The sequence below is a fragment of the Magnolia sinica genome, chromosome 1 (genome assembly GCF_029962835.1).
Source record: "Magnolia sinica isolate HGM2019 chromosome 1, MsV1, whole genome shotgun sequence".
Taxonomy (NCBI): domain Eukaryota; kingdom Viridiplantae; phylum Streptophyta; class Magnoliopsida; order Magnoliales; family Magnoliaceae; genus Magnolia; species Magnolia sinica.
The window spans coordinates 130,556,691-130,572,293 of record NC_080573.1 but is presented as its reverse complement, the minus strand read 5'-3'; the positions used below and the strand labels follow the sequence as shown (position 1 = coordinate 130,572,293).

At 39.0% G+C, this 15,603-nt stretch overlaps 1 protein-coding gene across 6 annotated transcripts; it reads left to right on the top strand.

Moving 5' to 3' along the window:
- Nucleotides 1–2,962: 2,962 nt before the first annotated feature.
- LOC131217124 (homeobox protein ATH1-like) lies at nucleotides 2,963–14,862 on the top strand. 6 transcript variants are annotated; one of them, XM_058211929.1, is made up of 5 exons: nucleotides 2,963–3,088; nucleotides 11,047–12,500; nucleotides 13,348–13,700; nucleotides 13,800–13,860; nucleotides 14,331–14,862. In XM_058211929.1, the coding sequence occupies exons 2-5, from the start codon at nucleotides 11,292–11,294 to the stop codon at nucleotides 14,466–14,468; spliced, it is 1,761 nt and encodes a 586-aa protein (XP_058067912.1). In that variant the 5' UTR covers nucleotides 2,963–3,088; nucleotides 11,047–11,291; the 3' UTR covers nucleotides 14,469–14,862. The 6 variants fall into 6 exon arrangements, with proteins under 6 accessions (XP_058067912.1, XP_058067883.1, XP_058067898.1 ...); XM_058211900.1 differs by lacking the exon at nucleotides 2,963–3,088 and adding an exon at nucleotides 3,127–3,781; XM_058211915.1 differs by lacking the exon at nucleotides 2,963–3,088 and adding an exon at nucleotides 3,127–3,785.
- The last annotated feature ends 741 nt before the right edge of the window (nucleotides 14,863–15,603 follow it).

The window sequence follows — 15,603 nt, the reverse complement described above, 5'->3', positions numbered from 1 at the left end:
AAGTTGATATTTGTGTTTTCTCTTATTTCATGTCTTTTTTAACTTTTGAACAGGTTAGATTTCAAATAAACATTATGGTGGGCCTTGGGATAGTTTCAATGGTGGGAATCACTCTCCCCACTGTTTTCTGTGGTGGGTCCACTATAGATTTTTATCTGACTCATTCTTTGACTCATGCCCTGAAATGATATTTCAAAATGGATGGATGGTGTGGATACAACACATACATCATAGTGGGGCTCACAGAACTTAGTGACGTAGCTTCAATAGCCAACTCACTACTTAGCTGTGCGTACATCTACTTCCATATTAAAAGGGGAAGCGGATTGCCTAGTGTACCTCACCCAGCTATATAGCTACTATATTGACATTATCAAGTGTTTTTGGTCTAATCATGAGGAATATGTTATATATATCCAAACCGTCCATCCATTTAGTGAGCTAGTTTCAAGGCTTTGGACGAAAAATAAGACAGACCTAGCTATCAATTGGACCACATTGCAAAAAGTAGTGTGAGATTGAATGTCTACCATTGAAATCCTTTTTGGGTCACAGAAGTTTTGGATCAGTATGAATTTTTTCTTCTTCTTCATTCAGGTCCTTTTGACCTTATGAACAGATTGGATAGAAAATAAACGTTATGATAGGCCCTACAAATTTTTCAACAGTGAAAATCATTATCTTCGCTGCTATTTGTGGTGTGGTCCAAATGATCTTTGGATATGATTCATTTTTTGAATAATGCTCTAAAATGATCTCTAAAAATAGATGAATCAGTAGAGATAATAAATACATCAATGGGCCCCATGTAACTTTGATCTCCTTTAAGCCGTTTGTACAACTCGGAGCTGGAGGAGCATCAATGCTCGTCTTACATGACATGTACCTGCAGCAACTATATGGCCGGTGTGAAGTACACTAGCCAATCCCAATCCGCTTCCATTAGAATGCGGATTGCGTCTTACCACCTCCCGGATGATAATCTGTTCGGGCAGGGCTCTATGGGGCCCAACGTGATGTAAGTGTTTTATATCCACGGCGTTCAACAATTTTCTCAGATCATTTTAATACATGAACTAAAAAATGAGGCAGGTCCAAGGCTTAAGTGGACCACAAGTTGGAGATTGAATGTCCACCATAAAAAACTTCTTACAAGCTGGAGACGTTTTGGATCAAGTTGATATTTGTGTTTTCACTTCATCCACATCTACATGATCTTATGAATAGATTGGATGGTAAAAATTCAATAAAAACTTATTTTTCCCTACATAACCATTATAGTGCGCCCTAGGAGTTTGTAACAGTAGAAATTCAATAACAAATATTTTCCCATAGTGTGGTCCATCTGAGATTCAGATATAACTAATTTTTGGTGTAAATCCCTTAAATTATATTTCAAAATGGATGGACGGCATGGATAGAAAATATACTTCATGGTGGGGTCCACATAACACCAATTTTGTTTCTCCAATTTCCCTATTAAATCTCACGTTATTTAAAAATTTTACCATTTGACTAATAATGTGCTACCAGCACTTGATCTTATGAAAGGTATGATATGGTCGAGCATATAGTACCTTTTCCCAATACACACACACACACTATGCGCTCGACCTCGCGAGTCCGTCCCATGAGGTCGAGCTGTGTGGGCCCCATCGTGATGCGTTTTGAACATCTAACCCATCAGTCAGATGCACCATTCCATCGTGGGCCTAGGTCTCAAAAATCAAGTCAATCCGTGACTTGTTGGGCCACACCACATACAGAAGTGGGGAGTGGCCGCGCACCATTAAAACATTCATAGTCAGTTTTTTAGGCCCACCAAGATGTGGTTTGCAAATCCAGCCCATCCATTATGTGTGTCACACTTGCATGAGGGTTCAAACCAAGTTTCAGCAGCATGCAAAACTCAAGTGGGCCCCACCAAGTGCTTTTATATGTTTTAACGGTGTTTCACATGATTTTAGATGATATGGCCCACCTGAGTTCCGTATACGGCTGATTTTTGGGATATCCCATAATTTAGAGGGTACCCATCAAATGCACGGTGTTGATGGTCAACATGCATCATGGTGGGGCCCATACAGCTCGACCTCAGGGGAGCTAATTGTGACGTCAGGCGCATAGTTCCTTTTCCATATATATATATATATATATATATATATATATATATATATATAATTTAGGACAATTTTGTTTAAGAAAAATAGAGTAAATGCATGGATGTATAGAAACTAATGTTTAAAAAAAAAATAATGCTATTTTAGTGCTTGGAAATACGATGAGTATATATTTGCAAAAAAATAAAATAAAAATAAAAATAAAAATACTCTTTTTTAAGCCTTAAGGTCTTCGTTCCCGAGTGATTCGTCAACCCACAATTCACACAACATATTCACCTATTCACCTGCTTATGCTTGTGTGGGCCTAGTAGGTTGTGCGTAACTCCATCCAGTCCGCCCATTAAGTGAACCCCACCGTGATGATGGGATGCCCCAAAAGCAAGCCTATCTAATCATTATCTGACTCGCTACAGATCAAGTGAGAACTAACAAAACAATGAAAAACTTCGAAATTCACATGGCCCACGTTATGGTTGGGTTGGATCTTTAAGACCCATGGACGGTGGGCCTTCTCTTTTTTATTATTTTTTTATTTTCACCCCTCCCCGCCATTTTTCTTTTCTGAAAAGGCCGAAAAGGAGAGACCTGCAGAAAAACAGCTGTCTGTTCAACTGGAATTAGAGTATAGAGGGGGGGCGATGCCTGCAGAAAATGAGGAAGACAAAGGAAGTGATAGGTGGGCCACCAAAAGCCTGCAACCCAAATGAGTGCCACTGCCCAAAGACTCCTACTACCAGTTGCAGTAGGGCTCCCATCTCTTGTTTTTTGCCTCATGTGTGGCTATGCATGCTTTTATTACTGGCCTCTCTCTCTCTCTCTGCTGTTTGTAAGGTTTAAGTTGTGACTTTACCTGAAAGTGACTTTCAGCTGTAAGTCACAGGGAAGTGGCTTCTAACCCCAGCCCCATGTAGTTTCCTGGTACTTTTGCCTGTAAGTGCTTTGCTGGTGAATTTCAAAGACCACCTGTAAGTATAAGTCACTTCCTACTTACAGAAGTTACAGGCATCCAACCGACACCAAAGTCTTTTTGGACTCTTTCTATCTTTGGCTAGTTTTTCTTATCTGGGGTCTCCTGCTTTTGGGTTTTGCAGAAGAAAATTGAAAAATAAAGAGAACCCACTTCATTTTTTAGTTTTATATTATATTATTATTTGGTTGTCTGTGGTTTTGATTTCTTTGGATTGTTGGTTGAAGGAGAAAAACAACTTTATAATCAACCAAAGGAAAAAAAAAAAAGAAAAAAAGAAGAAGAAAAAGACCCACCTTTTGTATTTGTTGATTTGGTTCTGTAGATTGAGAGAGAAGGGAGATTGTATGTGTTTTGGACTCCCATTGTTTTGTTTATTGTCTTATTGGAAGGAAACCCAGTTTTCTGATCAATCAAAGATTTTGTATTCCTCATTCACTATAGTGCCTTTTCTTTTCTTTTCCTTAAAAAAATAAAAAATAAAAAATTGTGAGGGGAAGGACCATTTTCTGTTTTGGCTGAGGGAAAAAAAACATTGATTTTGGTTTTGGGAGAAAGGGGAGAAAACCCATGAATCCTTTATGAGTTTTCAGCTTCATGGTTCTTGTTTTGCTTCAGGTTCCAAGGACAATAGTGCCTCTTGGTGGTTTGTTTCCCGGTTTACAAATGCTTTTTTTCAGATGGAGGGAAGGTTGGTTCTTGAACTTGATTTTACCTTAATTTTTAATTTTAATTTTAATTTTAATTTTTTTCTCTTCTTATTCCTTATAGATTTGCTTAGATGTCCTGTTTGTAAAGTAGAGGAATTTGCAGCAACAATTTTCATGCTTATGCATTAGTTATGTTATGCGATTCCCACTTACGCCTTCGTGTGATATAAGTGTTTTAGATGCTACCCCATTAGTAAAAATGCTTCATTATCTTTGTTTGGGTATTGGATGCTTATAGTTCCCATGTCATTCATGAGGAATTTCGACTTAACCCATTACATCTAGATACACACCTGTCCATGCATTTCATTGTTCTGGCTTTGTTTGCATGCAGGCGTCTCACATTCTATTTTGCCAGATGTGGGGGTTCATTGGACACCCGGACGTAACTGGTGCAGTCTCTGGGTGCGCCCTCAGGCCCCAACCCAATTTTTTTTTAGCAGTACCTTTAGTATGTAAAATACAGCAACCCTCTTTTATTAGGATTAGATTAGGTGGATAAAACTCATCTGAAGGTGGTTACAATTGTAGTTTATACTTCTGTGCAGTGAGAACTTTCTGATTAGTTTCCCGAGGATGAACCATCTAAATCTGTGTTCTCATGTGCTTACTTTTGCTTTTTGTTTATAGCTTCTCGATTTTTCCATTGCTATCTACCAATTAATCATTCTAATTACACGTCTTGTTAAATAGGCCACACACATCATGCCTTGTTTTGAATGTATGGCATTTTTGAAGCGTAATCATGTGTGCTTCAATGGTTGTGTAACTGGGAACATGGTTCATTTTGTACCATCCAACGATTGCAAATTGTTTCTGTTCCCAGATCAACACCCTTCCATAGGTCTTTCAATAAGTAATCTCCAACTCATCGAAGGTTAGTAACCTTATTTGAAGGGTGAACAACTGCGGTACATATTCAGAGCACTATCCATCATATGCTATCATTTTCCCATGCTCAAATTTCAATACAATTGGATCTTTTTCATTTTGTTTATTTTGAGCAGTTACTTGTATCTTAGGGATTTTTATGTAATGTTTCTCTTTATTGTTGTCATCATCATCGTCATTATTTATTGCCTATATTGGGAGTAACCCGTTTCTCAATGTTGTCATGGAGCATTGGTCGACATTTCGAGTGGCTTATAGCGTATGCACACAGTTGCCGATCAGGAGTGCTTGTGACTCTTGCAAAGCACTCTATACTTTCATGTGTAGGGACGTCGCACCACTAAACGATTATGATATCTGATCGGTGTGAGCTTTGTCCTATAGCCCATCCAAGAGGTGGCCCTTTTTGGGTTCAAGCCCATAGCTCAATGGTAGACAGGGTGTGTTGTGAGATTGAGGTCCTGGGTTCGAGCTCAACTTACCTTTCAGAATAAAAGAGGTGGCCTTTTGATCTGGCTTGACTGATCTCACTAATCGAAAAGAAAAGAAAACTTTTAATCTACAACATGGGTGATTCTTGGCCAATACTAAGAAGAGATTTGATTTCTTTGTTCTTATTGTTTCAAGTGTCTGATCACCTGTGAAGAATCGATAATTAGAAATCTACCTCTGTCCCATTCTAGCTGACCTGGCATGCTATGTTACTTGTAGTGAAGGTGGAGAATTTGAATGCTAACTCTCATCCCACTTACAAATGCCAAAAAGGCCCCAATCATTTTTCTTCCTGAATAGTGAAAACTAGGTTTTCTAAGGCTTAATTCAGTGATTTGATTTTTCATTATATGCATACGCAACACGATTAAAATTCTGTACGGGATTCGTATGCTATGTGCAATGATTATGTACTTGGAAAGGATTTCCATTAGCAACTTTTTCCCCTTTGCCAGTGCATTTTAAGCTCATCTATGGTGTGATGGTTGACTTGGGGTTTCAGGTATTGTTCTTTCCATTCTACGCTTTCTTGGAAAAGAAAATAAAAAAACCTTAGCTGAGAATGGATTCTTTTGTTTGCCAAAGCAATGTGACCCATTTTATGGCATACTGTTTATATGAAGCTACTATTAAGTTTGGCCTTGGGCTGGCTAGGTAGGCTTCTCTGCCTTGCCTGCCAAGGGTTGTGAGAAAAATCAGTTTACAGAAAAATCTGTTTTTCGCTGTTTGTATTCAACAGTCAAAATGGACTGCTATATATAAGCTTACAAAAGCAAATCAAGATCCTAAATTAGATCCTAAATTACAGAAAAATAAAATAAAGATCTATCTAATTCCCTTGATTGAAGGGATTACAAATCTCCTAAATATATACGTGAAATAATATCCCTTAATTTAAGATAACGTAATCTTAACACTCCCCCTCAAGTTGGAGCATATATATCCAGCATGTTCAACTTGATTCTTGATTCTTTAAACACATTTCCTCCAAGAGCCTTCGTAAAAACATCTGCCAGCTGCAAATGAGATGGAACAAATTTGGTGATAATCTGACCATCTTATATCTTTTCTCTTACAACATGACAATCAAGTTTTATGTGTTTGGTGCGCTCATGATATACTGGATTTGCTGCTATGTGGAGAGCAGATTGATTATCACATAGCAACATTGCTGGTCCTGTAGAAACTTGCATATCATTGAGCAAAAATCTGAGCCAAGTTAGCTCATAGGTTGTCATTACGAGGGACCTATACTCAGCTTCTGAGGATGATCTTGAAACTGTTTTCTGCTTCTTTGCTTTCCATGAAATCAATGAATTCCCTAAGAACACACAATAACCTGTAGTTGATCTTCTTGTCATAAGACAGTTTGCCCAATTAGCATCACAATAAGCCTTTAAGGCAAAGGAATTGCTTGAGGAGAACAACAATCCTAAACCAAGACTGCCTTTTAAATATTTTAATAATGCGAAGAGCAGCATCCCAGTGAGGCTTTCTCGGAGCATGCATAAATTGGCTTAAAATATTAACTGAGTATGTAATGTTTGGCCTTGTAATTGTGAGATAGATTAGTTGTCCAACTAACCTCCTGTAGCGAGCTGGATTATGTGGCAGATCACCTTGATAATCTGTGAGCTTCAGATTCATTTCCATGGGAAAGTTTGATGGTTGAGCACCCAAGTATCCAACATCTTCTATGATCTCTAAAGTATATTTTCGTTGAGAAATAACGATACCTGCTTTGGACCTTGCAACTTCCAACCCAAGAAAATACTTAAGGAGACCAAGATCTTTAATATGAAATTGTTGATGAAGAAATTGCTTGAGACTTTGTATAGCAATTGCATCATTTCCAGTTATTACTATGTCATTTACATATATAAGCACCATAGTTGTAGATGAGCCTTTAGTCTTCACGAACAAAGATAATATGAATGTGATTGAACAAAGCCAGCCTGTTTGATAGCATGCGAGAATTTTGCAAACCAATTTCGAGGGGCTTATTTAAGCCCATAAAAAGACTTATGCAGTTGGCATACGAGTTTCTCCCCCTGTCGACAAAGGCTTGGTGGTGGAGTCATGTACACCTCTTCCTCTAAATCACCATGTAGGAAGGCATTGGTCACATCCATATGATACAATGGCCAATGTTTAGCAGCAGCAACAGCAAGAACACAACGAACAGTGGTTAACTTGGCAACAAGAGCAAATGTTTCGGTGTAATCCAAGCCTTCTTGTTGAGAAAATCCTTTAGCGACTAATCAAACTCTGTAGCGTTCAATTGTGCCATTGGAATTGTATTTGATACAATAGACCCATTTGCTGCCAATGGGGGGATGACCAGTAGACAAGGGAACCAAGGACCATGTCTTTTGGGTAGTAAGAGCATGAAGTTCACGTGGCATTGCCTCTTGCCATTTGGGATCTAAGATAGCCTGAGCATATGAGGTGGGTTCTAGGACACGCGAAATAGTACTAACAAAGTGTTTATGAGCAGAAGATAAAGAATCATAGGAAAGATAGAAACTTAAAGGATACCGAGTACCTGACTTAGTCAAAGATGCTTGTTTTGAAGTTGCAGTTGATGGCGTTGTACTAACTTGTCCACGATGAAAATCTTGAAGGAGGGTGGATGGCTATCTGACACGTTCACTTCTGCGAGGAGGAGGTGCAGCAGGAGATATAGAGGAAGGAGAAGAAGGAGAGGATGGAGGAGTGATCTCGGATGATGAAGAAACATGAGGAATTGCAAGTGGAGGTGAATCAGTGATATATTCAGATATCTCAGGTTGAGAAACAATGTTTTTCGGTGAGGTTTCTGGAGCAAGAAAAGGAAAAATTGATTCATGAAAAATGACATCACGGCTTAAAAAAAGTGATATATTCAGATATCTCAGGTTGAGAAACAATGTTTTCCGGTGAGGTTTCTGGAGCAAGAAAAGGAAAAATTGATTCATGAAAAATGACGTCACGGCTTAAAAAAATTGTTAAGTGTTGAGATCATATAAGCGATATGCTTTTTGGCCTACAGGATAACTGACAAAGATGCATTTTCTAGCGCGAGAGTCAAATTTGTGAGATGGTTGCAAATTGGTTGCATAACAAAGACATCCAAAAACTGTCAAGTGAGACTAGATAGGTGGTTTGTTATACAACATTTCATATGGGGATTTATGTTGCAGTACAGGGGTGGGAAGACGATTAATGAGATAGGCAGTGGTAAGTAAACTCTCCTTCCAAAAACGCAAGGGAAGATTAACATCAATTCTTAAGGCCCTGCCAACATTTAAAAGATGTTGATGTTTTCGTTCAACTACACCATTTTGTTGAGGTGTAGATAGGCAAGAGCTTTGAAATAAAATGCCAAGGTTGGAAAAATAAGATTTCATGGAGATGAATTCTGAGCCATTATCACTTCGAATGCATTTAACTTGGCAATTAAACTGAGTGTTAACAAAAGACATGAAGGTTTTTAGTAATCCTTGCATTTCAGATTTGAATTTCATTAAGAATATCCACGTGAATCGAGTATAATCATCAACAATGGTTAAAAAATAATGTCCCCGGTATGAGTTGCAGTACGAAGGGGTCTCCAAATATCACAATGAATAAGATCAAATGAATGTAAAGTCTGGATAGAACTTGAAGAAAATGGTAGCCGTGTTTGCTTAGCCAAATGTCAAGTTTCACAAGACTGTTTAGAATCAAATACAAATGAGGGAATAACATGGCCCAAAAATTGTGAAGGTGCCTTGGAGGGATGTCCTAATCGCTTGTGCCATGGAAGGTTTGTAGTAGAATCAACATGATAATAAGTTGGTGCAGACTTCACTGGAGGAACAAAGTAGTACAAGCCATTAAGCTGCTTCCCCAATCCAATCATCTTCTTCAAAGTTAGGTCTTGCAATATACAAAAAGTGGGAAAGAAGTGAATTGAACAATTCATGGCAGTTGTGAGTTGACTCACTGATAGTAAATTGACATGAAAAGATGGTGCATATAGAATGTTTTTAACATGCATATGATCTGAGGGTTGTGTGGAGCCAATGCCAGTTATTTTAGAATATGCACCATTGGGCACTGTTACTTGAGAAGATAAATGAGAGGTATTAGATACTGAAGATGCTATGTGATTTGTTGCACCACTATCAATAATCCAATGATTCAAGACTGTCTTTTGGACACTAAAGGATGTGCAGAAAGGGGCAGAGATACCTGTATAGTTTGCTCTGGCAGAATTTTCACCATTACGGAAAAAAGCTTTTATTTGGGCAAGCTCTTCAGAGGTGAATTGGGGAGTCTGTTCTGTTGGTATCTTGATTGAGTCCTGATACATCTCGGCACTGGTTTGATGTGCAACAAGTTTTCTGCTTCGGTTTGGTTGCTGGACATCTTTATCATGGAGCTTGTGACCAATTAGGAATCCACTCAAGTAGTAGCAACGATCTACAGTGTGAGTTGTGCCCTCACAATAAGAACATAACAGAGATTTTCTAGTGCCTTGTGACTCAGAATGAGAGGATGACCACTGTCTGTGTTATCTTTGAGCATCAGACTGTGATTTCTTAGAGTTATCATAGGTTTTGATACTCATCGCATGAATGAGATCAGTACCCTTGGCCTCAGTAAGTCCTCGCTGCTTTTCTTCTTCACATAGAAGTGAATATGCCTTTTTGACAGTTGGTAGAGGGTGCATTAACATGATTTGCCCTCGCACAACAGAGTATGTCTCATTCAATTCCATAAGGAATTGTCCCAGCCGAATCCTTTCTTCCTTTTCTTTTAGATCTTTTTGTCCTTCACAAGTACACGTGATTGAAGGACTACAGGTAGTTAGCTCATCCCACAACACTTTCATCTTTGTATGGTAAGAAAAAATTGATTCTTGATTTTGTTTCAATTCAACAATAGATCGTTAAGTTTGATAATAATGAGAAAAATCACCTTGAGAGAATCGTTCTTGAAGATCTGTCCAGATCTCTGAAGGTATTTCAGCATAGAGTACATTGTTTGTAAGCTCTTGACTTAGAGAATTAAATATCCAAGAAAGCACCATGTCGTTGCAGCGTTGCCATAAAGAGTATTTTGGATCTTTTTCATCTGGGGTGGAAATTGTTCCTTTGATGAACCCCAGTTTGTTTTTAGCACTGAGACTTACTAGCATAGATCTCTCCACATAGCATAATTGGTTCCATCTAAGACTTTTGGAACAAGAATCATGCCAAGATGATCAGAAGGATGGAGAAAAAAAGGATTTGTGGAATCAATCGCAGACGTAGACATAGCATGATTAGAGTAGGTGGAAATGATTTACAGAGGCAACAAGATCATTGGCGCTCTGATATCATGAGAAAAATCAGTTTACAGAAAAATCTGTGTTTTTCTCTGTGTGTATTCGACAATCAAAATGGACTGCTATATATAAGCTTACAAGAGCAAATCAAGATCCTAAATTACAGAAAAATAAAATAAAGATCTATCTAATTCCCTTAATTGAAGGGATTACGAATCTCCTAAATATATACATGAAATAATATCCCTTAATTTAAGATAACGTAATCTTAATAGGCTGGGATCAGGCCTGATTTTTAGGCCCTCGTGCATGGCCTGGGCCCTTCAAAGGCCACCCCTGGACCAGAAATGTGTGCCCTTTCCAATTTGGAACCTTGTTCACAGATTCTTTTATGGTTTTTAGCAGACAAGAAGATTCTTTGGTTAGCATCCCTTATACATGTTCCTCTTAGTTGATGAAAACCTTTCCTCTTCCCTTGTTTTTGCTGATAATACCTTCTTTTGCGTGTGTTTTCAAAATTCCGCATGTTTCCTGTTCTTTTGTATTTTACAACGGAATATGGTATTCCAGGTCAACATCACCCGACGGAGGATCTGTAAAGCATGCAGATGACTACAAGGATCAAAGGGAATTAGACTGCTGCTAATAACAGTTTGAAGGAGAGCAGCACGAGTCAAAGAAGCAGCAAGTATGCATGTAAAGATCAGTCATGATGTCTGCATAACATGGAGAACCAAAAAATATAAGATACTGCTAGGAAAGGTTTAGCACCGGTTTATGTCAGATGTGCTGGAGTTTTCTGGTATCTTGTTATAATGGAAAATGACATATTCGATGGTTCGATTCCTATGACAGACCAAAGTCCTATGGACATTAATGCAACATCTATACATATTTTTCCCTCTTTACTTGCTCATCCCGATGAAGTAGATCTTAACAGCCGAAGACAGATAATGGCTGGCTATCCTTTGATTTCAACCTTACAGGCAGAAGCCGTAGATAGACATGGTGGTTTGGGCAGTACCGAGACACCAGTTTCTAGAAGCATGCCACTCAATAGAGAGTTGCAGGAGCATTTCATGGAAGCTTCCCTCCCCACTCTTTTGGCTGCAAGAACCGGCTCGCATGATAATATCATTTCCTTCCCTATCTCGGCCAAACCAGCATTGCCGTTTGAGGATTTGAGAGCTTGCATTTCAAGCGGTGCTTGTGATTCTTCAAATTCATCGCTTTCAGCTTCCATGAACTCTGGCTATGGTGATGGGGCATTGAATGATATTGAGTTTGTAGCACCAAAAAAAGATGCTGGTGCAGATGGCCTGCTGAATTGTAAATGGAATTATGGTGAAATTCTTGATGGCCAAGTGTTTAACCGGCGAACTGCTACAAGCACGGTGTGTCCATTGGATCATGTTGTAGGAATCTCGCAACTTGGATGGATTCCAAACAAATCTAGCACGATCATGAACCATCCTTACAGCTACTGTCTGTCAAGTAAGGAATTGTCATTGAGTCTTGCTACATGCCCATCTTCTAGTATCGGCGTGCCAAATGTCTTGGACCAGTACTCAGAAATAAGCTACTCTGACGTTACCCAAGTTGAACTGAAAGAGAATGGATGTTTAGAAGCTTCTTTTCAGAATGTTATGTTAGGAATGGGTTTGGGATCAGAACAAACCTCCACCAACACTAGGGAGATCTCACCAGGTTATGGTTCTTGTAGCCCTATCCAGTTCTCAAACGTGCTGTTAGGATCGAAGTATCTCCGTGTAGCCCAACAAACTCTCGCAGAAGCTGCTGGCCATGCATTAGAGAATCTAGCCAAGATGAGTGGTTTGGTGCATGGGATTGAAAGCCAGGAAACGATGTCATTTCGTTCGAGTGGAAAGGGGATCTCGATGATGGGGTCTGTTGAATTTCCTTTCTCTGCAGAAGGAATCAGATCTCCAGGCCATTTGAAGCTTGGCCCACAGCGACAGGAACTTGGAACTAAGAAAGCTGAACTATTAGCCATGCTGCAAGTGGTAGGTTCCGTTTGTCTTTATGAGGTTCCCAAATGTCCAAAAATTAAAACTTATAAGAGCTTATCTCAGTCATTCCAATTTCATGACCTACTCTGTGTGGTTGCAACCAAAAGAGCTTTCTGTGATTTGGGTCTTTTAAGACTATGATTATAGATTCCGTGGCTTCTTGGGAAAATGGTTTTCAATGCGAATTGCATCAGTCATTTTATCATATTACATATGCACACCTTGCTCATCTCATTATTTTGAAATTGCAAGCATAGATTGGCATTGGCATCACAGTATTTCCAGTGACGGCAAGATTCACTTGATTTCGATATTTATAAAAATACCATTGAAGTCCACCAAGCATGTGTATGGTATCTTTACAATTGTATGTTCCAAGAAAATTCTCCTAGCAACCAGTTGTCATGAGAACCCTGAGAACTGTTTAAGAATTCATCCCACTTGTCATGTATATGCAATCCAGGCAATACAGACCATTCATCTGGCTTCGATGAAGGGTCATGAAAAAAACAGGCTGTTTTGCAAGTTAGACAGGCCCTGATGAAACTCAAAGATGGGTGTACCCTCCCACTGTGTTCCCTTTGATGTGGCCCACCCGAGTTTTGGGTCAGACTAATTTTTGGCCCTAGGGGTTTCATGAGGTGATACATCTGATGGATGGGTTGGATGTCTTGCACACATCACAAGGGATGAGTTCTCACAGAAATTATTTATGGACTGGGATCATTACCCTCATGTTCCAATATTTTGAATAAATACTAGTTTTGTCTGATGGATTTTTCTTCCCACTCTTTGTTATGTCATGAGATTGCTAATTTTGCTCCTTGCTTCTTGATGTCAGATTGACCGGAGATACAATCAATGCATAAATCAGATCCAGACTATATCTTCATTCCATGCTGCAACGAAGTTACACCCTCAAATACATGCTCGTTTCACCCTTCAGACAATCTCCATTCTGTATAAAAACCTGAGGGAGCGAATCACCAATCAAATTCTTACAACTGGAGAATGCCTCAGCTCTGACTGCACAAGAGAGAAGGAGAAGCCTTTCGATTATTCTTTTGTTGAAAATAAATGGGCTTTGCAGCATCCAAAGCGAAATGATCTGCAAGTGTGGAGACTGCAAAGAGGCTTGCCCGAAAAATCTGTCTCGGTTTTACGAGCATGGTTGTTTCAGAACTTCCTCCATCCGTGAGTTGCCTATGTGGCCGTCTCAGATGCGAATAAAAAGACTTTGGTAAGATTTACCTCAGTAATGATATGCTCGTCATTTCGTTTCATGGATTTCAGGTACCCCAAAGATGCAGATAAGCATTTACTTGCAATGCGAAGTGGGTTGACAAGGAACCAGGTATTCGGAACTCGAACCATACTAAAGATACCTCTTCATGGCACAAGCACGAATGTAGCACACATGTGAGGTCGAGGTTGTTCTTCAGGTGTGCCCCACCATGAACGTTGCTTGCTGAAAAGTCAGGTGAATCCGCTCATCTGGTGTATGATGAAGATGGATGATCCAAAATAAATTTGATCAATAGTTCACACTCAAATATACACAGCGGTGCCCTCCTAATGAACGGTCTAGATCTCTCACACGTGTGCCACCAAAGTTGCGTGTGCAAATCCTCCTCGTAAATGCTCTATCATTTCTCTTAGAGCTCTCAATACACTTAGCTGGATCAGATAGATGTTTATTTCCTCTTTTTATTTCTGTTTGAGAAGTTGATTGTAGTAGTTACTAGTTTGAGAGAGCTTTTGGTTTTTAGAATGAATTTTTAGGCATTACTCATTTCTCTCAACTTGGATTAATTGGGTTTTTAGGTATCAAACTGGTTTATAAATGCACGGGTCCGCCTGTGGAAACCAATGATCGAAGAGATGTGCTTGGAAGTCAATAAAAACAGTCAAGCCAAAGAAGGAATTGTCAACGACCATACAAGCCAAAGCATTGCTAATTAGAGAATCCATATGAATTGAGTTCTCTAAGATATGTACCATGTTACAACCATCAATCCCAAACTTGTGCAATCCCCTGTTATTTGTCTAATCTCTTTGTGGGTATTAACACCTTTCTTTCCTAATCTTTGATTCTTGGTAGAACTGTGTTATGGGTTTCACTTAATAATTTTTGCCTGGGATTTAGGAAAAGCAAGTGAAATGGGATTTGCATTTTTTGATTGTTGGATGAAAAAGGGGAAGATTCATATCACAAGGTGGTGCATGTTGTGTGTTCAATCTGTAAATCTTAGTTTAATATCTTTGTTGGTGCATTACTTCTCTGATTTTTGTATAATTACTCAAATGTAATTGGAATTTAGTATATCATTTATAGGATTTGTTCTATTATCTTTAATCTCATTTGAAGATCATTTTTCGTATCATTTCTTTGATGGGTAAAGCGGGCCTCCATCGGTCTCCACTACAAGTGATCTAGACTATTCATCTAGTGCGTCACACCATGGACGCCCGGCAGGACGAAGATCTCACTGGTCCTAATCATCCATACATTGTTCAAATTTGGACCGTTGTTTGTAACCAACTTTGTATGGATTTTGAGGATTGTTGGTTCTAAGTATGGAGATATAGCGGAAAATCCAAAATATGATAATAAAAAATAGTAAAAGAAGAATAGAGATGAGGCATGTTATAATTGTTGTCTTAAAAATAGATTTGCCCTCATGGGAAGATCTCAAATGCATTGGATTCCAATTCCAACAAGACTGCTCTTGGGATACAACATTTCTCATTCTAGATAATAGCTTCAATCAGGTGCAATCACGACCTCAACCACACAAATTCAAGAATGTTCGTACTGATTTACCCAAACAGAAGTTGCAAAAAGAACCCAGAAGAAAACCGGAGAGAGGAGAGATTTTTTGGATGATTTTGCAATAGAGAAGGGATGCCTGTAGAAAGCAAATGGTAGGTAGATGTTGGGGTTTGAGGTGCATGCGAGCAACATATTAAATGCATGTCAGCGCATGCCGGCTCTTTGTCATCATGTGCATAAGTAGAATAAAACATAGGCAGATAAAATAGAAGTGCCTAGTAAAAAAACGCACAACACTACACCCACACCTGCTACCTGCCAAGG

Coding starts and splice junctions, on each gene's coding strand:
- LOC131217124 (XM_058211929.1), top strand. CDS start 11,292: ATGGAAAATGACATATTCGATGGTTCGATTCCTATGACAGACCAAAGT. Junction 13,701..13,799: donor TTTCAGAACTTCCTCCATCC/GTGAGTTGCCTA, acceptor CATGGATTTCAG/GTACCCCAAAGATGCAGATA. Junction 13,861..14,330: donor GTGGGTTGACAAGGAACCAG/GTATTCGGAACT, acceptor TTGGGTTTTTAG/GTATCAAACTGGTTTATAAA.